Genomic DNA, 23656 nt, shown 5'->3' on the forward strand with positions numbered 1-23656 from the left:
CTTCTTCTTCTCCCACTGCTCCTGGTGCCCCCTCTTCTTGTGCTCTCTCACCCTAGCCCTTTCTCGTTGATACATAAAATCTTAAAAAAGTCTTAAAGAATTGTTAACAAATATTCTTGAAATTTATAGGTCTGTAATAAATATTATTTTAGTTTTTTAAAGGGCTAAAGATGATTCCTTATTGCTGCTTTGAAGTCTGTGTTGTGCAGATTTTTTTTTCTTAATTTTTATTGTGAAAGTTTTCAAATATACGCACATACAAAAAATAGGGCACTACTGTAATGAATGCTCAGCTACTCACCACTCAGCTTCAACCATTACCAAGATCCTGCTTGTTTTGTTTTATCATTTTTCCACACAGAGATGCTTTTCCCCTCTGGAATATTTTAAAGCAAATTCTAGACATATCAATTATAAGTATACATGCTTTTTCAATGGCAGTTTCTCCTCTCTGGTTTGAAAACTACCCTTTTCAGTAACATGACCATAAAACACACGGATTCACACAAAATCTCCTCTGATCATGTTGGATAAACTAGACCTGACAACTTGACCTCTTTTTTTTTTTTTTTTTGTAATGCACATCTCTAAGAACCAAAGGATGTTCTGTGAGCAGATTTGCTTTGTTGCCGTTTATTTTCAGCTGCTTTTAGTGAGCAAACTATACTTTCTAGACTGACTTACTTACAGAAATTTCCAGTGAGTTGGTTTTTTATTTTTGTTTCTTGTGTGTTGTTTTTTCACGAGATAATCTGCTGAAACAGGCTTAAACTACCTGAGCCAGCCAGTCTTCAGGGACATTAACAAAATTGGACATTGTATCAGTAATTATATAAATCATGGCTGAGGTCAGTTCTTCTTTTTTTTTCCCCCCTTTTCCTGAAACCAGTTGTCTTTCAAGTCTCGAAGGCAGGTCATTATTTTCTAGTACTAGTAGAACTAAAATTTATGGGCTGTTGGTGCCAAACATTGCATGGGTATATGCATATATATATATGCACAGAGAAAAGGGAGGATGGACTAGGGGAGATCAGTTTTAATAAAATTCATTCTTCTGGTATCACATACCCTACATCTGACTGGATTTCCTAGTTTTCAGTTCTTGGTAGGCCTGCTTCAATACATTATAGAGGTAGGAAAGTTTGGAACTGGAACATCAAATACTGATGACTACACAAAATAGGTGATGGTAATGTTTAAATACTGCAAATAACAGTAAGATTTCTAAATACTCTACATGTTAAGACCAAAAAGACTAATACTTACTAATTTCTGCTGAGAATGTAGGAAATCTGAAAATTCTAAATTTTTCAAAACATTGTTTAAAACTGATCTAAATTAGATTAAACCTTTAATGAAAAAGTATTAATGAAAATGTGTAGTAGAATTGCTCCTATTAATGGCTTTAATCAAGGCAGATTTTGCACTGTGTGAACCAATCTACTTTATGAACTTGGTAATTTCTCTTTCTTACTCCGAAATTATAAGTTCACTTTCCCTGCCCCTGCCCCCGCCCCTCTGCCCCAGTTTGGTGACACAAGCGCAACATGAATCATTCTTAATTGTAAAATAGTCAGCTAATACTGATAAAGTGAAAGCTCTCCTTAAAGCCTCCAAGCTCTCTCTGCTAAGGACCTTTTATACCTGTGTCACCTAGGCCTTTTAAAGAAGGATTTAACAGATACTATTTAGTACATGTTTTTAGCCTTTTGAATCTAAGAGTTATCAAAAGGTTGGGTGTTGGAGAAATATGAAAAACTGGAGTATTGAAAATGGAATTTTAGATATTACTTTGCTTGTTTAAAAGCTTTACTAACTCATTTTTAAAAAGGGCATCATGGAGCCAGAATATTTTAGGCCGTTTATTGGAAAGACATGACAAAAGCAGGGAAAAAAGATACTCAAGAGAATAATAGAGCTTGCGTGCATCACTTCCCACACAGTGCCCCACTTTGATTTGCACTTTAGGGCGAATGTATAATATTGGTGATGTCTCATCTGTGTGCGGACTTATTTCCTAGTTAGATTATTCATACAATACCAAAGTCAACAAAGAACTTGACTTATTAACTGTCTCTTTTTTCTTTCATTTAGGTGCTAAAAGAACAGTACCTTGGCTACAGGAAAATGTTCTTAGGAGATGCTGTAGATGTGTTTGAAGCCAGGCGAGCAGAAGCCAAGAAGTGGCAGAATGCACCCAGAGTTACTACTGGACCCACCCCTTTCAGCAACATGCCAAATGCGGCAGCCATTGCCATGGCTGCAACACTTACACAGCAGCAACAGCCTGCTACAGGTCTGAATGCATTCAAGTTATAGCTTCTTATTGTTCAAATGCAGAACATTGATGTGCATTTTTATAAGTCTTCCTTTTGTGTTAGCACTGAAGAAATTTCTATGCGTAGCTGTTCCAATACAATCTTAAAATTGTGATGGACACAATTATAAACATACCTGATAAAAAATGCAGGGTAGTCTTAGCAATAATTAATACATCAATTAGATATTGAGTATTGTGAATTACTTAATGTTATTTGCTGTATTGCTATAAATGCCCTTTAGAATATGGTGTTTCACTACCGAATTACATTTAAGAATATTAGATTCTAAAATCGTGATTGTATCATTTATTGTTTTAAAGTCAGAGATAATCCAGCCATACTTTGCATTTTTCATATATGATACTGATAGATGGTGCATTCTCATTTCCTCATACATAGTGATTACAGAGTACCCACGTTTAGGATGAAGTACATTGTTATGACTGAAGGTGTGTTAAAGATCATTTGGTTGTTTTATGCATAATGACTGGAAACAGAGTACAGGTCCCCTCTTAACCAAATTTGGAAGAAAGTACATGCTAGAATTATATGTACCTTTTCAGAATGAGCAGAACAGTTGCAAGAGCAGGAAAAAGATGTTTTGCGATGTTCTGGATTGCACATTAAGAAGTTTGAACGGGGAAGCTGGGCAGATGATGAAAATAATTGGTGAGATACTGGAAAGCAGATAATTTAGTCCTTGGTTTAATTCCACTTCTAACGAGAGAAACATTTTTGTGGTCTAGTTCTGTGTATGGAGTTTGGTTCTGTGTCTTTTGGAGAGTATTGTCTTTGCTACAGTCTGGTTTTTTTTTTGGTCAGGCTTGAAGTGTGACATAGAAAATACAGTGTTAATGGATATTGATTTTTACTTTGCTCATTCATAAATTTTTGAGTAACGCTTATTATTCTATAGCATGTGTCTTTCTGAGAGTTCCATATAGTCCAATAGTAAATTATAGTACAAAAAGAGCAAAAACCAGGTGTATCTAGACTGCATTCAGGCTGCCTTTACTAGGGAAGCATTCTCTGGTTTTCAGTACTGGCAGTTTAAAAATTATTCTTCACATTTGGAGATGACGGAATTGACTTACCATCAGTGAATGGCTGATGATTGGTTTATGCCAAATCGTCCACATTTCACATGGCTGGATCCATGTGAATAGTGGCTCACAGTGGCACTCTGTAGTACTTCTCTAGCTGGCTGGAGTGTAGGATTCCATTCTCAAGTTATGGAGGGAAAAAAATCAGTATTTGACTGTTTCCCATCAAGTCAGTATAGGAATCAGTCCCATAATTAATGATTATCCATTCTCCTGATATTTAACCAGCTAATCAAACCAACATAGTACCAATTTACTTTTTAGAGCCAATATTAATCCTACAATACATCAGATAAGCATGGGTTTTGGTTAAGTATTCTTTAAAACATAAGGGATTTCCATTTTAATAAATACATCTTGAGAAAGGTCAGTTACTTAAAGTGTCATGGCATAAATGAATTAATTATATTCTGTGATATACAACTAAATTTGAAGCAAAACCACTTGTCAGGGTTGTTGTTTTTAATTCTCTTATGTAGACAGTCTTGAGAAGTCATGAATTTTGGGCTCATGGACATATGAAGATATATGTTTGTTCTATAAATACGAGTGCCTGCTATGTGCTAGGCTCCCAGGATACAAAGGTAAACAATATGAGTTGAGTATGATGTTTGCTCTCTGTCATGGTGGAGAATGTTAGCTTGATTTAGAGTAATCATCTTGAGGAGCCTTTGCTCATTTAATTTTATTTGTGACTTTTGCCAGGCTTCAGGGAGACTTGACTGCATTCTGTTCCCTGCAGTTTTCAAATCCACATAAGGGCTTCCTCATCGGCTGGCAGGAATTGTAATTTATCAACGGAAACAGTCTCACATTGTTTTCATTTTGAGTTGTGTGGATTTTTAGAACTGAGAAGCTGAACGGTAGTAATAACAATTTTGCATTATGTTTCTTTTTGTTTCTTCGAAGGCCTCCCCAGCTCTGTAGTGCATTCCTTTATGCATCTAGTCAGAATGTTAGTTACTCTAGTCGTGTCACCACTACAGGGAGATGGATGAGGTTTCTTAGATACCTACTCATTTCGTGAGTTATAGCCTGTTGAGGAATTTTTGCATTGTGCTTTGTACTCAGTGACTTATTCTTTGTTTCAAGACTTTGAGGATGTCTTCTTTTTTTTTTTTAAAGTGATAATAACAAAATTTAAAGACCATCTAGATTCAGTTGGGTAAAGCTGGTGTGCTGTTTTTGTTTTTATACATCATTGTTGATCTGTGCAAGGTTTGAGTTGACGGGTTTTGCTTTTGATTGTGTATGGGTTCTTGACCTTATTAATGTAAAAAGTGCAGATAGTCTCTTAGGCTGCTACCTTCTGAAGGTGGTTTCTGCATAGTCTTTCTTGGAGGTGGAGGTATGGATTTAAGTGACTTCTTAACTTTTCTTTGGTGTTTTTTAATGAAAAAAGAAATAGAGATTAGGCCTGCATGATATATGGTTATTGCTTCTGAAGGTTGAAGAGAATTGATGAAAAACGAGCAGGCTAATTATGTGTGAAATAAGCATCAGTACATGAATAAATGACGTATTAGTAGATCTTGAGTACACTTGTCCACCAGTGCTTTTGAAGCCTCTTAAAAAGCTTAAGACATTTACATTAGGATTATCAGTAAAATTTTAACTTAGGATAGATTGTTTTAAGCTAATGTGTTGGGATTAAGTTTTGCTGTTGTGTTTTGACGCTTTTAAAAGTTCTTGATGTTTACACAATAAGACTATTCTCATGTGACTTAGCTGCTATTTTTAAGGAGAGCTGAGACATTTTGTTAGGAATTCCCAATTTCTAGCTTTTAGTGTAGGTTTGGACATTTAAGATGTAGTGTTAAATAGGAACCTTTAAGTATTTCATTTTAGTTTCTTGTAGTTTTGTGGTTTTGTTGTATTTAACAACCAAAGGAACATTCCCCATTAAATCAGTAAGTAAAATTTTTCAAATTGGGGAAAAGGCATTTTTTTGTTTCTAAGAAAAATTATTTTTAAAATATGACTTAGGAATAATCACACTAATTACATTAGGTATTTTGAGTAATTACTGAAAATTACTAAAAAATTTTAGCACTTTAGTCCTTTTCCTGTGAATGCAGTTTTACTTTTAAGAAAGTAGAATTTATTCTGGAAAATATGAATTACAGTGCTAAACTTGATTTTGTTGTGTGTGAATATATTATACGGTAACTTTTGTAAAATGTTACTCTACATGAAGATTTCACTTTGGGCAATTATTGGGATATATTACTACTAACTTGGTTTTATTTATGGAACTAAGCCTCTCATTGAATGACTATTCAGATTTTGAAACAGAATTCTTGAATTGTTTACGTGACTTGCCTGAAGGATTTAGATTCTGCTTTCTAATAGTGAAACTAATTTATATGGTGGCCAGAGTGTAATATATGCTAATACTTTGGCATGGGAGATATTTATCATGAGTTTTTAATATTAAAAAATGTTATACATTTGCCTACTAGTTTTATAAATGATGTTGCCTTCAGAATTTGTGTGAAGGTACAAAACTCAAAGTATCATGTACCTGTTGTGCAATGGAAAGTCTTGTCATTGTCAGAGTTCTTGATTACCAATATCCTGCATATTGATGATTAGGGTTACTCTTAAAAACAGACCCACACACAACAAAAAGCATGTTATTTGAGGAACTCTTGCGACTTGGAGGGTTGAGGGCTGTGGTGTGCGTTATTCTGTAGGGTCTTCCACCAGCAGTGCCTCCTGTCCACATGTGACACTTCCGTCTCTCAGTGTTCAAGAAACTGGACGCGTGTTTTCTACGTATTATTCTTGTTAGGAGTAAGAGGGTAATATGCTTAGTTTCTTTTTCCTATAGTAACATTTTACAAAAGAGCTGCTAGGCAGGTATTTTATTCTCAAATGGATCTCAAACTGGATGTAAAAATTTAAATCCTTTTTTAATTTATTTTTTAATAATAGTCTAAGAACTCTGGCTGCTATTAGTTCTTACTCTTTATTTTCTGGGTAGAAGCTATTTGAAAAGTCCAGTTTCTGTCCCAGTGTAGCAAAATGCAGTTTCCTCAGTTTTCTTTTTCTTTTTTTAATGCTTTATAATTTTACACTACCTTTTGAATATACAAACCTCATTCTTCATTGAACAACTTGAAGACTTTGATTTTTTTGAAAAGTTTAACTTTCAGTCTGTATATTACTTTGGCAGTTCCCTCAACTTTGAGATGCACTGATCACTGTGCTTGAAAAAGACAAGACTGAAGATTGTACTATGAAATTTATTGAATAATTTTCATAAATTATTTATCAAATGAGAGATTTTTAGATTTTTGTATTCTGCTTAGTTAAAGAAAAAAAAAGTAGTTAAAAAGAGAGGCTAGTAAGTTTGATGCTATTCTTGCCAAACAAACTCAGCCAAAATCTTTAAAGTAACAAACGGGAAAAGGATGACTAATTGTTCTGCTTCTGAGTACATTTTCCAAAATGTTGGAAAGAAACTTCTGAATTGAAATCTTGAATGTATTGAATCTGTCAAGGTACACAGCGGTGCCTTTGTAAATGTTCATTATCTATCTTATTTAATCAGGTGATAAGTGGTGTAATGTAGCAGAGCTTAAAATAGAACTCAGTTATCACTTTTTGTGAACAAGTTGGAATTGTCATGTTACTGTGTAATTGATTTGCTTTAAAATGAACAATAAATTTAATAAAATAAAACATTGTCTTGTTTTTTATCTACTTATTGCATATATCATTTATATTTCTTATTAAAAAGTGATGCCTAGTTTTTTGGTACTTACTCTTATGAAGTAACATGATAGTTTTGCCATTTAGTGTCAGTCTCTTTGATCAGTTGAGACTTGACTCTAACGTTTTAAAAAGGAAAAAAAATAAAAACCTTTACTGATTACACCAAGTAATTTTATCAGAAAACAAGCGGGGAGATCAAAAACCATTCTAGATGTAAAACTAAAAGAATTATAATTTACAATACATTAAAGATTTCAAGTTATTTAGTAGGTTAAATTAACATTGATCTATCAGTGTTGTAAGCCTCTTAATTGTGTGGCACAAACAAGTCACTTAAAAACAAATTTTTTTTTTTTGGATAGGTAAATTGGTTAGTATAGATCAATCAGGCTGCGGAGACATCCTGAAAATTGAGTTTTAGCGAATAGAATTTGTCAAAATTAATCACTGTTTATTTAAAAAATAATTTCATAAAGAAACTTGAATCTTGAAAGAGTAAGGCAAATTTGTTTTTTTTCCCCCCATTTTTTTTTGTTTTGTTTTTGTTTTGTTTTTGTTTTGTTTTGTTTTTTGTTATACCAGGGCCACAGCCATCTCTGGGAGTTAGTTTTGGAACGCCATTCGGCTCAGGTATTGGCACTGGCTTGCAATCAAGTGGCTTAGGTTCTTCAAACCTTGGAGGTACACTTTCACTTTTCTAATATTGCATTGGACTATTATACATTTGAATTTATACTAGCCTGTAAAAAATTTCTAAGAGGGTCTGCTATTTTGGAAGAGAAAGTTCCATCTGACAAAAACAGTTCTCTCCAAACATAATTAGTGCATTCTAGTATTAGATTTAGAACTTAAAAAAATCATTTCATCTTTGGTGAATAGTGAATATGAAAGAGTAGTAAAATTAATTGTTAGAGACGTTCATAGTTTCAAAGCAATGTGCTAAAATATGAACTTGAAAATTACTTAGTTTTAATAAATTTAATAAATTTAAAAAATCAGTAGTCTTAATAACATTGGTTTGGAGTCCAAACTACTTCTGGACATACATCCTACTAATCGTTATCTTCTTTTTTTGCAAATGAACACTTTAAATGGGGAAATAATTTTATTATAATTGAACAGCATGGCTTCTGTCTTTTCTTCAGCATTTTTGGCATATTTGCCTTATGCATACTTGTATATATAGCAATTAATAGTTTTGTAAGTTAATTCTAACTAGTAAGGTAAGTCTTCTGCAAGTCATTATGCTAAATACAAATGTATTTGCAATTCTCTGGTATGGGTATTTGAAGGTAGAGTGTATTGTAACAAGCATATTGTCATATAATGAATAAGGTTCCCTTATTTCCACTAAAATACATCATCATAAGAGGGAAGCCAGTAGGCAATCAAGGTAACAGTATAGTAGACTCTATTGGAATTAGTAGAATTTTGGCAGACAACATATTTCCCATGATTTATAACCCAATTTGCTATTATATTTCTTAGCAGTATAGGCCATAACACTGTCAAACTCAGTATTTTAGATACACTATTGCAAAGTAGCCTAAGAAGAATTTGAATTTTATTTTTAGGGTACTTTTAAGAGACTGGAAACAAAGTCTTTACTTAGAATCACCTCTTCAACTGTATATAACAAAAAATATTTCTTATTTAAATTGTACATAGTTTTACTAAGAGAAAAACCATGATGCTCCCGCTCTGAATTTCTCAGTTGCTAATGTTGGCTGGTATGTGACAGAAGCCTACCATTACTGAGTAGATTTAACGTGGTTGACTATGTTGTAATTACGCAGTTTTTCAATGGTAAAGGTTTGTAAGTGAAAACGTTTTGGTAAAAAGCAGAGTAAAGTTACCTTTTGGTACTTGGTGTTTAAATTGTTATGCATGTCAGCTTTATTTATGGATTTTAGTCCGTTTTTTTTTTGTTTTTATTTTTTAATGAACTGTCCCTAAGTAGATAGGTTTATATCTGTTTGACATCATGTTTGGATGGTTACTAACATTACTAGTTCATTTGGGAGAGAAAATACTAATATGATCTTATTCTTTATGGCTTTGTTCCCTTAAAAATTATGATGGGTCATAAATTTTAGTCTAGATACATAAAAAAAGTTTATTTCAGAATTAACCTGATTCTTCCAAAAGTCTTATGAGACAGAGTAAATCGCAGATTTCTGTAATAGCACTGTATTTGCTAGATCTTTGGTAATACTAGGTTTTACTTGTCAGTATCCTTTAACCTATGTTTTACATACCATTGTATATTTCTCTATTACCCTTCCACTAGGATTTGGAACTAGCTCTGGTTTTGGATGCAGCACCACAGGGGCCTCCACATTTGGATTTGGAACAACAAATAAACCCTCAGGAAGTCTTAGTGCAGGTTTGTGTGTTTTTGGCCTGAATTTCAGGCAAATTTAAAGATACAAATTATTTAATTTAAGAGTATAAGTAATGTTATTTCCAGTATCCAAAAACAATCCCTGATTCAGTTTCTACCCCCTGATTGAAGCGTGCAAGCCTAACAGATCACATAGTTTTATCTCTCTTATAAACTAAAAGTCAGATTTGTGAAATACTTCTAACAAGACTTACTAGTTTGGTATAAATTGTGTCCTCTTTTAACTAAGGAGAGAGTCTTTTAAACCCAAAGACTAGTTTCATGGTTAAACCAGTCTCTTCATTATTATAAAAATGAACCCATCATTACAAAGGTTTTAACCCATTTTTTAATCATTTATTTAGGAGACTAATTTTCCTCCCAAAGAAATGTTCTTTAGTTACCTGTCCCTTTGGTTTTAAGAACACCGGGCTTAGAGATGATTGATTGGTTTCTTTGTTCATGGTGTATAATTTTTTGAGTCTTTGAGGAGAAAATTCCAAATTTCTTCTCCATTTTCTCTGTCTTTTAAATAATGGCTTGTTTTAATTTTAACATGCAGTGCTTAGGGATAAATAGCATGTCTAAAATAATGATATAATACTTACTAAATTATGTTTAAATTGAGGGAATTTTAAGGAAATTCCATTTAATATTAAGTGGCATTTAAAATCAGCAGTTCCAGAAGAGTAAAATAACAGTAGAATTCAGTGGTTTGAGGATTATAATCTAAATATGGTACTTTTAAGTAGGCAGTAATAGTTCTTGATCTTAGTTTTGCAAGAGTTCTTACAAAATCTGAACAATTGCTACTACCCTTTGGTATGTTCAATGCCCTGAAAATCGTGGGCTAACGCCTTCTTGGAGGACTTAGGGTTATAGGAGTGGGCCCAAGGGTTGTGAAGTCTCTCTTCTACATGTTGGTAGTATGTTTCTAGAGGGGCTGGGGAAGGCACCATGGCATATTTGATTAACAGGAAAGTATCTGACAACTTGAAGTTTTGTATCGAGTTCAGTTACTTGTGCTAAGGTTTCTCTTTCGGCCTGGATCACTAAACTTCTGTCTTTAAAGGTGCCTCTAAGTTGTTAGCTAAATTATTTTCCTGTAAAATTCCATGTTACAAATTTAGGGTTCTAAGATATTTGCTGTTTTTATAGATTATATATTCTTTTAGCTAGAAATTTATCTCTCATCCCCATTTTTTGTATTTTTGTTTGTGATTTAACTTCTGATATGAATATTTTCTTCCCTAAACATAAGGCTTTGGCAGCTCAAGTACATCTGGGTTTAACTTCAGCAATCCTGGCATCACGGCATCAGCTGGTTTGACATTTGGGGTGTCCAATCCTGCCTCTGCAGGTTTTGGAACAGGAGGACAACTCCTTCAGTTGAAGAAACCTCCAGCTGGAAACAAAAGAGGAAAGAGATAAACAAATGGGTTGATGTGGTTGAGAGAATTCATAGCAGCATCGTTCATTCTATGAGTCTATTTTTCTAAAATCGATGCAGTAATTAAATTGCATCCCAGGAGATTTATAAAGTTTTGATATTTTTCCCTACTCCGGAATCTGAACTTTGTTCTTGTTTGCCATGCTAAACATTTTTTTCTTGTGAATTTGAAGCCCAGTTGTGTATTTTTCATTATTTTGATTGTCAGTGTAAGAAATGTTCTGATTACATCACTGATTAGGTAAAACCTATTTAACCTAGTGTCATAGCAATGTTTTTGTTAATAAGGTTTACACGATGTGACTATATGCACATTTGTTTCTTATACAGATGGTATGAACTCTAAGTCCTATATTAGAATCAGTTTGTTCCTTGATAAAGGCCTTTTGAGCTACACTGCAGGGCATCTTGTGAATACATGTGTAAATACATACAGAATAATAACACACAGGTGTGTGTGTTCATATAAAATATATATTTACGACCTACAACTTTTGCCTCAGACTTGTTCCCCTTTTCTAAGGGTATTCTATTTTTCACCTTTTAAGCTTCAAATCCTCAGTGCTTGTAGAATGATGAGCTAGAGGTACCAGGTCATTGTAGTTATTTGCTTAAAGACTTAGTAAAATGATTACTGGTGTAAATATTTGACCACCTCCGCTTCATTGCCCCCGGTCTTTTCCATTTTTGTTTCCACCTTAACCTTTAGCAGCTACTCTGAATGAGGAGTGCTGTAAGAATCACTGGACAGACTTTAACAACTTTTATTATTCCATATACCCTCACATTGCCTATATGAGATGTTTTCTCATATCTGAAATGTATTTCAAGAGCATATTTGAACTCCAGACTGGTGTCTGGGGGCAAAGAGCTATTAAGCCAAATTGATTCTATGCAGGTGAAGGATGCACTATTACTTTAGTGGAAACTTTTCTAGCTATTCCAATACAGAGTTCTTTCTTATAGGGCTATTGATATTGACACCAAATGGAGTGGTTTATCAGCCTCTTAATGTCTTAAGTAAGTGCTTAATTTGGAATAGAGAAACAATATATTTTAAGAAAAAAAGTATTCTTTGTAGCAACTATTAACTCTCCCATTTTAACAGTAAACCAGAACTCCAGGTAATAACACATAGGCATGTCAGATTGCATCCGTGTAATATTTGTCTATATTAGTATTAGTGACATAGAGTGGGTGAAAAAGAGGGCCCTTGGAAGGAGAACTGCCTTAGCCATGATTTCAGACAGAAACCATTAGGTAGACCTACTTATCTTTCAAGTACAGTTTTCAAATGGGATGTGAACATGGAATTTCATTGAAAATAGTTTAATTTTTTATATAGAAGGTTTTGTACATAATGTGCATCAAGTGAATATTTTCAGAATCATTTTCACCAAGGCACCTTTTTTCTAAAATAGGTATTGCATATATATATACACACATATATATTTTTAGTATAATGTTAGTTGGGTTTGATTATTAAAGTGTTGTTAAATCTGTTTTATTTATCCGCCTATAGCAATGATTGGCTTTTTGGAATTGAAACTTTTGCGCCTTGATGCATTAAAATAAGGAAAATGCTTTGTTTCTGAGCACTGAAGTTGTTTTTATTTTTGCATACTTCTCTAATACTGCAATCCCCAGATCCAGATTTTGGGGAAGGGTAGGAAAATGTAGGATTTTTGTGTTTTGAATTACTGTTGGAATTAAATACCCAATTACAGCAAACTTTTTTTTTTTTTAAAGGATGATGCGTTGTGTTGCAAAAATCTGAATATTTATATTTCTTACTTTTTTCTTTATATATTTTACATTTTAGTATGTTGAACCACTGGAAATTTGTAACAGATCATTTTGTGGTAGGAGTTTAAACGTGTTGTCATTGTCGCCGTTGTCTTCACTCTGTCCAGAGCCTATCATTATGTAAACAATAAAATTTATTGTGTCAGTTGCTTTGAATCTTTATAGGTGTCAGTAATTGCTCTGAATGTGTAACTTTCTTTTTATTGCTCTTTTATTCTCTTTGGTCAGTTTTTAGTGTTTTCTTTTTACCAGGTTAAATATATTGCTTTAAAAAATTGTAGAGTGAACACAAGATAGTAACTTCTTTGTCACTTGCTTTTGTCCTCTCAAGATTACAAAAACACACTTAGTTATTTAGAAGAATAGTGGGTAGAATGCGAAAGTCCCCTTCAACTCCAAGGCCTTAATCCCACTTTCTTCTCTTGAGTATCTGCTCTTCATAGTTTGGTGTCTTTCCTTGCAGACCCTTTTAAAAAAATACCGTTTTCCACATAACATGTACAAATGTTCATTCTTTCTTTTTTTCTCTTATTTTTTTCTCTCTCATTTTCTCACATTTTATTATTCTCTCTTAGATCCTTTTTCTAATAAATGGATTAAAAATCTGTATGCCCTGTGATTTCCTATTTTGTCCTTTAATGATAGAGCACCAGTGCTTTTCCATGTCAGTCCATGTAATTTGCTTTTTATGTACCATCCCATAACATATTCTCTGTAGTTGAGCAGTTTGGTTCTTTGCAGTATTTCAGTTTTACAGAAAAAGCTGCAGTGAATATCCTTGTATGTGGCTCTTTGTACTTATGCTTCATGTTTTTTTTGGGATTGATGCTTGAAGAGGAATTCCTGAAAAGGCATACAGATTATATTTTTTAATACCAGATTGCCTTCCAAATTTGCTGTATAAGTAATACATTTCTGCAGCATGAGTACCCATTTCCAAGTATTCTCTGTAACCCTAGATATTATCAACCCTAATAATAAGTATTTGTGAGGTTGAGCTTTTTAATATATCCTTTTTAAAATACCCATTTGCATGTGAATGTAATTGCCTGTTGATATTCTTTGTCCATTTTTATACCAGGTTATTTAGTAGGTTTTTTTTTTTTCTTAATCTCTGTAGATAGTGGACATTAATATTTTTCTTGTGAGGTAGTTTGGATTCCTGGAGTCAGCTGAGTTCAGACCTCGAACCTGTGTGATCATGGTCAAGTCATTCACTTTTCTAGACCTTAAGCCTTACCATCTGAAAAGTGACAATAATTCTACTAATAATAGAATCTGTTGTAAAGCACTTGGATGGCATGAGCCCCTGATACTTTGCAGGCATCACTGCTCTTACTCCTTACCAGTACCTCACTGCTGGTGAATCACTAGAGCTGGGTGCTTTGTATTGGTACCTGATAGGGCAACTGCCCTAGCTTACTCTTTTTTTTTTTTAAGTATTTGTTTTTGTGTGTTGGGGGGCTATTTTAGGACACTTATTCTTTCAAATAAACTTGAGTACCTATATTTTCTTTTAAAAGATCTTATTGGGATTTTGATTGGGTTTTTACAAATAAAATAGATTATAAACCGGGGAGAGTTGACATCTTAATATGGATAGCATGATATGTGTGTTTATGAGGTCTCTTATTTTTTCAGCAAAGTTTTATAGTGTTTGTTAGATACTTGGTTCATTGTTTTCCCTAACAGCATCTTGATTTTAGTTCTGAGTGTGGATTTTTTACTTCCCTTGGTACAAGGTCGTTTGCATTATTACAGAAGCGGATTAACTGTTCTTCTGTGATGGTACAGTAAACCCAAGTTAATGTCTTCCTAATCTCAAATAATGTTTTTTGGCAATAACGGAATTTGAATGGTGCTTTTGGCAATATTGTAAATGGGATTTTTATGTGTGAAATATTTGAGTTTGAATGATTTATCATATTTGCTCTGGCATCCCCTTCCTCCATGCCTTGTTCCAGTCTCACCATGTATAAACCTGGCTGTACTGTAATTTCTTTTGGAACTCACACCACAGAGTTATTACTTAGGGGACACAACCTTGGGACTTGATAATGCAGGGAGCTGGAGGGCCTAGTTTAAATCTCATTCTCAAAGGCACCTTTGCCTATGGTATCTCCCATTTATTGAGTGTGTAGTGTGTTCTGGGTGCCACGCTCACAAATTTTAGATGCTTTTCCCTGTTAAATCTCAGTATTATCCTATAAAGCAGAAACTCCCAATTTCTAGATGAAGAAACTGAGGCTTAATTTAAGCAGTTTACTGGAGGTTACATGGCTATGAAGTCATGGAGCTGCGGTTTTCTGTGGTAACAGGAATAGCACACTGATCTGTGCCTAAGCTCTCAGAGGCACTGAGGTTATAATGACATTACATGATTTACATGGAGAAATTCCAAGTATACAATAAACTATAGATCAAGGCAAGGTAAGTACAAAGGGCTTTGGGACTTGAGGGTAAGTAATCCTATTGAGAAAAAAAAAAAAATCCTATTGAGGATGTAAAGAGTGTTAGGAAGAAGCAGGGGCCACACTCCTGTAGCCATCTTTTCCCACTGCTTCCCTATGAAGAGGCTCAGAGAAAAGCCAGTCATTCCAGCATGAGGGGTGCTCTGCTCACCTTGAAAACGGTAAGGGGGAGTAATTTGGGCTATTTGAATCTTAGGACAGTAAGAAGCTTAACAAGAAAGCCTTTTCCAGCAAGGCTTGCCTGACTCCTGGAGCCCAAGAGAGCACTACATGCTCAGACTACGTGAGACTAGATCTCTCCTTACAGGCAGATGAACCTCAACTGGCCCAATGAGACCATGGAAATGGGCAAGAAGCTGAGGTGCTCAGAGACAGCAGCAGATGGAGTAGGGATTCCTGGAAAAATTGGTCATGGTCCAAATTGTTTTTTTGCCTTTTCCTACTCAATCTAATGCATTTAGGTTAATACTCTCTACTTAACCTGCCAATGAAGCACAACAGGAAATAGAGGTTGCAGTGCTCAAGAGTGGGCTGTAAATGTAACTTTCGGAGACCTTGTTTTTGTCATCCTCAACCCCATTTGAATCCCCTTGTAGCAAGTCAGTTTAATTCAGTAAACATTTGTTAATATTTGCTGTATGCAAGTCACTGCTGGGAGTTTAGAGGAATATAAATCTGAGTAGGGTATTTTTCTGTGCTCAATAATATCAGCTAACATCCAGTGTTAAGTGCAGATGAGGGCCTACTTTGAAGAGCTTTCCATATATGAACTCATTTATTTCTCAGTCGGATAAGAGCTTTCCATATATGAACTCATTTATTTCTCAGTCATATGAGGTGGATACTATTACTTTTTTACAAATGAGGAAAGAGGCACAGAGAAGTTCAGTAACTTAATAGGTCGGTAATAAGTAGATGGGCCGATAAGCCCTGGCTGTTTTTCTAGAGTCTAGGATTTTAACCCTTTCTATGTGTAAACAAGTATAATACAACATGAGACTATTAAGTGGTAGGATAAATATACAAAGAAAAAAATTTTTCAAAGATTTTATTTATTTATTTGACAGAGACATAGCAAGAGAGGGGACGCAGCAGGGAGCCCAATGCGGAGTTTGATCCCAGGATGCTGGGATCACAACCTGAGCCAAAGGCAGATGCCTAACGACTGATCCACTGAGGTGCCCCTACAAAGAAAATTATTGAGAACACAGAGGATATACTAATTTGGCTTGGGGAAACTTCAAAGAAATTTTTTAATAGGCAGCTTTGAGCAATGACTGAGTATGATTTATTTTTTTGTTTAAGATCTTATTTATTTGAGAGAGAGAGTGCATGAGAGCAGAGGGAGGGGCAGAGGGAGAAAGAATCTTGAACAGACTCTGTGCTGAGTGTAGAGTCCGATGTAGAACTCATTCTCACAACCCTGAGATCATGACCTGTGCAGAAACCAAGAATCAGACACTTAACCAACAAGCTACCCAGGTGCTCCAGAACATGATTTGTTTTTAATGAAGTATTAATTTGAATTTAAAGAACCAAATGTTTATTTGATTAAAGATAATTTTGCATTTGAACAACAAAGGGATAAAATAAAAGGTAACTAATATCACACTTTCCAGAGGAAGTTTCAGTTACATTTCTTTTTATTCTGATACTTACTGTTTTTCTTCATGGCTGCATAGCATATATGTCCACATTGTGTTTAATAATCAGATCATTTTGGTGAATTTAGTGAATTTCAATTTAGTGAATTTAGATTTTTTTTTTGCTATTAAAAATAATTCTAGTAGGATAGGTGAAAATGGCATCCATTTTTATTAACTTCTTTAATTATAAGAATGTTTGAACATTTTTGTGTGGTATTAGCCATCTTTGGATGTAATCACTTTATATTTGTAAAGATGGTTGGAAAAACTATCAATTTTAAACCTTTAGTCTTGGATCCATGTGACTTTTTAAAATGAAAATTATGTATTTTCATGTTGTTTTCAAACTTTTATTATGTTAGTCACCATACAGTACATCATTAGTGTTTGATGCAGTGTTCCATGATTCATTGTTTGCATATAACACCCAGTGCTCAAGGCAATACGTGCCCTCCTTAATACCCATCACCAGGGCTCACCCATCCCTCCACCTCCCTACCCTATAGAACCCTTAGTGTGTTTCCCAGAGTCCGTAGTCTTTCATGGTTCGTCTCCCACTCCAATCCCCACCCCCTTCATTTTCCCCTTCTCATGTCTTCCATGCTATTCCTTATGTTCCAGAAATAAGTGAAAACATAGGATAATTTACTTTCCCTGTTTGACTTGTTTCACTCAGCACAATCTCCTCCAGTCTCATCCATTTTGATAGAAAAGTTGGGTATTCATCCTTTCTAATGGCTGATCAATATTTCATTGTGTATACGGACCACATCTTTATCCATTTGTCTGTTGAAGGGCATCTTGGCTCTTTCCACAGTTTGGGGATTGTGGGCATTGCTGCTATGAACATTGGGGTACGTGTGGCCTTTCTTTTCACTACATATGTATCTGGTGTAAATACCCAGGAATGCAATTGCAGGATCATAAGATATCTCTTTTTAATTTCTTAGGGAATCTCTGTACTGTTTTCCAAAGTAGCTGCACCAACTTGCATTCCCACTAACAGTGTAAGAGGATTCCCCTTTTTCCACAACCTCTCCAACCCTTGTTGTTTCAGGCCTTGTCAATTTTTACCATTTTAACTGGTATAAGGTGGTATCTCAATGTGGTTTTGATTTGAATTTCCCTGATGCCTAATGATGATGAACATTTTTTCATGTGTCTGTTAGCCATTTGTATGTCTTCTTTGGAGAAGTGTCTGTTCATGTCTTCTGCCCATTTTTTGACTTGATTATTTGTTTTTTGGCTGTTGAGCTTGAGAAGTTCTTCATAGATCTTGGATACCAGCCCTTTATCTATAGTGTCATTTGCAAATATCTTCTCCCATTCCTTGTTTTGTTGACTGTTTCCTTTGCTATGCAGAAACTTTTTATCTTGATGAGGTCCCAAAAGTTCGTTTTTGCTTTTTTTTTTGGAGATGTGTCTTGAAAGAAGTTGCTGTGGTTGATGTCACATTGAGGTCTTTCATCCATTTTGAGTTTATCTTTGTGTATGGTATAAGGGAATCATTGAGTTTCATTCTTATGCATGTAACTATCCAGTTTTCCCAGCACCATTTATTGAAGAGACTGTCTTTTTTCCATTAGTATTTTTTCCTGCTTTGTCAAAGATTTTTTGACCATAGAGTTGAGGGTACATATCTGGGCTCTCTATTCTGTTCCATTGGTCTATGTGTCTGTTTTTGTCCCAGTACCATGCTGTTTGGGTGATCATAACTTTGTAATATAGCTTGAAGTCAGGTAATGTGATGCCCCCAGCTTGGTTTTTCTTTTTCAACATTTCCTTGAGGATTTGGGGTCTTTTCGGATTCCACACAAATTTTTAGGATTGTTTCTTACAGCACTTTGGAAAAATGCCATTGGTGTTTTGATTGGGATGGTGTTGAAAATACAGATTGCTCTAACAATGTTTATTCTTCTAATCCATGAACATGGAATGTTTTTGCATCTTTTGTGTCTTTTTCAATTTCTTTCAAGAGTGTTCTGTAGTTCCTGGAGTATAGATCTTTGCTTCTTTGGTTAGGATTATTCCAAGGTATCTTGTGGTTTTTGGTGCTGTTATAAATGAAATCAATTCTCTAATTTCTCTTTCTTTTTTTTTTTTAAGATTTTATTTATTTATTTGACAGACAGAGCTCACAAGTAGGCAGAGAAGCAGGCAGAGAGAGAGGAGGAAGCAGGCTCCCCGCTAAGCAGACAGCCAGATGCGGGGCTCGATCCCAGGACCCTGGGATCATGACCTGAGCCGAAGGCAGAGGCTTTAACCCACTGAGCCACCCAGGTGCCCCTCTAATTTCTCTTTCTATAGTTACATTGTTAGTGTAAGAAAACAACTGATTTCTGTACATTGATTTTGTATCCTTCCACATTACTGAATTAGCATGTGAGTTCTAGCAATTTGGGGGTGGAGTCTTTGGGTTTTCCACATAAAGTGTTATGTCATCTGCAAAGAGAGAGAGTTTGACTTCTTTGCTAATTTGAATACATTTTATTTCTTTATGTTGTCTGATTGCTATTGCTAGGACTTCTAGTACTATGTTGAGCAAAAGTGGCAATGGGCATCCTTGTTGTGTTCCTGATCTTAAGGGAAACTCTCTCAGCCTTTCCCCATTAAGAATGATATTCGCTGTGGGTTTTTCATAGATGGATTTTATGAAATTGATGAATATTCCCTTTATCCCTATATGCTGAAGAATTTTAATCAGGAAAGGATGCTGTATTTTGTCAAATGCTTTTTCTGCATCAATTGAGAGAACCATGTGGTTCTTGTCTCTTCTCTTATTGTTGTGTTCTATAACATTGATTGATTTGGGAATGTTAAACCAGCCTTGCATCCCAGGGATAAATCCCACCTGGTCGTGATGGATAATCCTTTTAATGTACTGTTAGATCCTATTAGCTAGGCTCTTGTTGAGAATTTTGGCATCCATTATTCACCAGTGATGTTTGTCTGAAATTATCCTTTTTGATGGGGTCTTTGTCTGGTTTTGGAATCAAAGTAATGCTGGCCTTGTAAAAAGAGTCTGAAAGTTTTCCTTCTGTTTCTATTTTTTGAAACAGCTTCAGAAGAATAAATATTATTTCTTCTTTGAATGTTTGGCAGAATTCCCCAGGGAATCCATCAGGTCCTGTAGTCTTGTTTTTTGGGAGGCTTTTGATCACTGCTTCAATCTCATTACTGGTTATTGGTCTATTCAGGTTGTCAATTTCTTCCCGTTTCAGTCTTGGAAGTTTATAGGTTTCCAGGAATGCATCCATTTCTTCCATTTATTGGCATATAGCTCTTGGTAATAATTTCTGACAATTGTTTTTATTTCCTTGGTGTTAGTAGTGATCTCTCCCCTTTCATTTATAATTTTATTAATTTTGGTCCTTTCTCTTTTCTATTAGATAAGTCTGGCCAGTGGTTTATTGATCTTATTAATTCAAGAACCAGATTCTAGTTTCATTGTTGTGTTCTACTGTATTTCTGGTTTCTAATTCACTGATCTCTGTTCTAGTCTTATTTCCCTTCTCGTGCATTGGTTAGGTTTAATTTGTTGTTGATGCTCCAGATGTTTAAGGTGTAAAGATAATTTGTATATTGGGGATTTTTCTGTTTCTTATGTATTGGCTATGGATGGCTATCTATTTCCCCCTTAGGATGGCCTTTGCCATATCCCATAGGTTTTGGACTGATTTTCTTTGTTCTCATTGGTTTCCATGAATTGTTTAAGTTCTTCTTTGATTTCCTGGTTGGCCCAAACACTCTTGAGCAGGATGGTCTTTAGATCCCAAGTTGTTTGAATTTCTTCTAAACTTTTTCTTGTAATTGAGTTCCAGTTTCAAAGCATTTTGGTCTGAGAATATGTGTAATAATCTCAGTCTTTTTGTACTGGTTGAGACCTGATTTGTGACCCTGCATGTAGTCTATTCTGGAGAAAGTTCCATGTGCACTCAAAAAGAATGAGTATTGTGTTGTTTTAGGACAGAATGTTCTGTATATATCAATGAGGTCCATCTGGTCCAGTGTGTCATTAAAAGTTCTTGTTTTCTTTGTTGATTTTCTGCTTGGATGATCTATCTATTGCTGAGAGTGGATTGTTGAGGTCTCCTATTATTAATGTATTATATCAATTTGTCTATTTTGGTTAACAGTTGACTTATGTAGTTGGCTGCTCCCATGTTGGGGGCATAGATATTTACAATTGTTAGATTTTCTTGTTGGATAGACCCTTTAAGAATGATATCGTGTCATTCTGTATCTCTAACTACAGTTTTTAGCTTAAAGTCTAATTTGTCTGATATGAGAATTGCTAACCCAGCTTTCTTTTGAGGTCTGTTGGCATGAAAGATGGTTCTCCATCTCTTCACTTTCAGTCTGGATGTATCTTTAGGTTCAAAATGAGTCTCTTGTAGACAGCATATGGATGGGTCCTGTCTTTTTGTCCAATCTGAAACCCTGTGCTGTTTTATGGGAGCATTTAGGCTGTTCACGTTGAGACTGATTATTGAAAGATAAGATTTTATTGTCATCATGTTGCCTGTGAAGTCCTTGTTTTTGTAAATTGTCTCTGTATATTTCTGTTCTATGTCACTGTTGGGGTCTTTCTTCTTTTATAGAACACCCCTGCCACCCCCAATATTTCTTGCAGGGCCGGCTTAGTGGCCACATGTTCTTTCAGTCTTTGCCAGTCCTGGAAACTCCTTATCTCTCCATCCATTCTGAATGACAGCCTTGCTGGATAAAGAATTCTTGGCTGCATATTCTTCTCATTTAGTGCCCTGAATATGTCTTGCCAACCCTTTCTGGCTTGCCAGGTCTCTGTGGACAGGTCTGACATTATTCTGATGTTCCTCCTTCTGTACAAGAAATCTCTTCCCCCTAACTGCCCTTAAAATGGTTTCCTTGGTTCCAAGATTTGCAAGTTTTACTATTACATGCTGGGGCATTGGTCTGGCCTCCTTGATCTGCCTCTAGAACATGAATGCTTGTTTTATTCCCCAGATTAGGGAAGTTCTCAGCTACAATTTGCTCAAATGTATCTTCTAGTCCTCTCTCTCTGTCTATTCCCCTCCCCACCCCTTTCAGGGATCCCAATAATTCTGACATTGGATCATTTCATGGTGTCATTTATTTCTCTAATTCTGTTTTCAAGTATTTTAAGCTGTTTTTCCAGGCCTTCTCTTGCTCCTTCTTTTATATCAGTTTGCCTTCTAGATCACTAATTCGTTCTTCTGCTTCATTTACCCTAGTTTTTAGAGTATGTAGATTAGATTTGGTCTCATTGATAGCATTTTTAAGTTCTGCCAGATCAGCTCTCATTTCTGCCCTTAGGGAATCTATGTTGCCTTTAATAGTTTTCTCCAGCCTATCTTCATAATTGCTACCCTGAAGTCTATTTCTTACATCTTGTTTATATCCATATCCATTAGGTCTGTGGGAGGGGCCATTGTCTCTGGGCCTTTTATTTGTTGGGAATTCCTCCTCCTAGTCATTTTGTTGTGTTGTGGTTGAGAGGATGTACAGCTGAGAATATCAACCACATTCCAGGCAAGGTGCAACCTGGGAAGGTTTGGAACAATGGAAGTCATCATACACACACACACACACACACACACACACACAAACACACACACAAAGGCAAAAACAAAAAAACAAACAAAAACCCCCAGTCAAAATGAAACCCAAGAGTATGATTTATAAAGTACAAAACCAAAAACAAATGAAAAGACCAACATACACACAGACACATACACACACATGCACGCAAACAAAAAAGGGAACCCCAAATAAAAGGGGAGTTGATGGGAAGGTGGTTATAATCCCTCAATGTGGGCGAGGAAATGTATTTCAGTTCTTACTGGGTGTATTTTGTTCTCTTTGTTAGAGAACTCTACATCCCAGAGATATAGAGAAATTAAAATTGGTGTATATATATAAAGGTAGTACTGAATAGAGAAGAAAGGACTACATTGAAGCTCTTATCTATCTATCTATATATATAAAGAAAAAAATATATGTGTGAAAAAGTTCAAGTTAAAAAGTTACTATGGGGGGCGCCTGGGTGGCTCAGTGGTTTAGGCCACTGCCTTCGGCTCGGGTCGTGATCTCGGGGTCCTGGGATCGAGTCCCGCGTCCGGCTCTCTGCTCTGAAGGGAGCCTGCTTCCCTCTCACTCTCTCTGCCTGCCTCTCTGCCTACTTGTGATCTCTCTTTGTCAAATAAATAAAATCTTTAAAAAAAAAAGTTACTATGGAATATGTTGTATTAAACATATAGTTGAAATGATAACTAGGTTAAAAAAAAAAAAGAAACATGAGAAAGAATTAAAAAAAAGAAGAGAGGTAGAAGTTGTATCTAAGAAATACACCGACTGTGAGGCAACACCAGGAGCTTAATATACTGTTTTCCCCTGATGTTGGGGTTTTATAGTTTTGTTTTGTGTTTTTTTTTAGATTTATTTATTTATTTATTTGACAGAGAGAGATCACGAGTAAGCAGAGAGGCAGGCAGAGAGAGAGGAGGAAGCAGGCTCCCCGCTGAGCAGAGAGCCTGACGTGGGGCTCGATCCCAGGACCCTGAGACCATGACCTGAGCTGAAGGCAGAGGTTTAACCCACCGAGCCACCCAGGCGCCCCATGGGGGTTTTATAGTTTTATGGGGACCCAGTGGTTGGAGTCCTCTTATTCTTTCAGACTGTCTTCTGGGGGAGGGGCCTGCTGTCTTATTTTTCAGTCAGTGCTGCTTGGACGGAGTTACCCTCTCCCCTGTGAAG

At 35.5% G+C, this 23656-nt stretch overlaps 1 protein-coding gene across 3 annotated transcripts in view; it reads left to right on the forward strand.

Moving 5' to 3' along the window:
- Positions 1 to 13269, forward strand: part of NUP58 (nucleoporin 58) — a 39252-nt gene extending 25983 nt beyond the window's left edge. Inside the window, exons 13-16 of one of the 3 annotated variants that reach the window (XM_045978052.1) lie at positions 2095 to 2296; positions 7727 to 7825; positions 9435 to 9530; positions 10789 to 13269. In XM_045978052.1, the coding sequence (XP_045834008.1) occupies positions 2095 to 2296; positions 7727 to 7825; positions 9435 to 9530; positions 10789 to 10958 (567 nt within the window). In that variant the 3' untranslated portion in view covers positions 10959 to 13269. The remainder of the gene's footprint in view (positions 1 to 2094; positions 2297 to 7726; positions 7826 to 9434; positions 9531 to 10788) is intronic. The other 2 variants (XM_045978054.1, XM_045978051.1) reach the window with 2 other exon arrangements.
- The last annotated feature ends 10387 nt before the right edge of the window (positions 13270 to 23656 follow it).

This window comes from Meles meles, chromosome 14, assembly GCF_922984935.1.
Source record: "Meles meles chromosome 14, mMelMel3.1 paternal haplotype, whole genome shotgun sequence".
NCBI lineage: Eukaryota > Metazoa > Chordata > Mammalia > Carnivora > Mustelidae > Meles > Meles meles.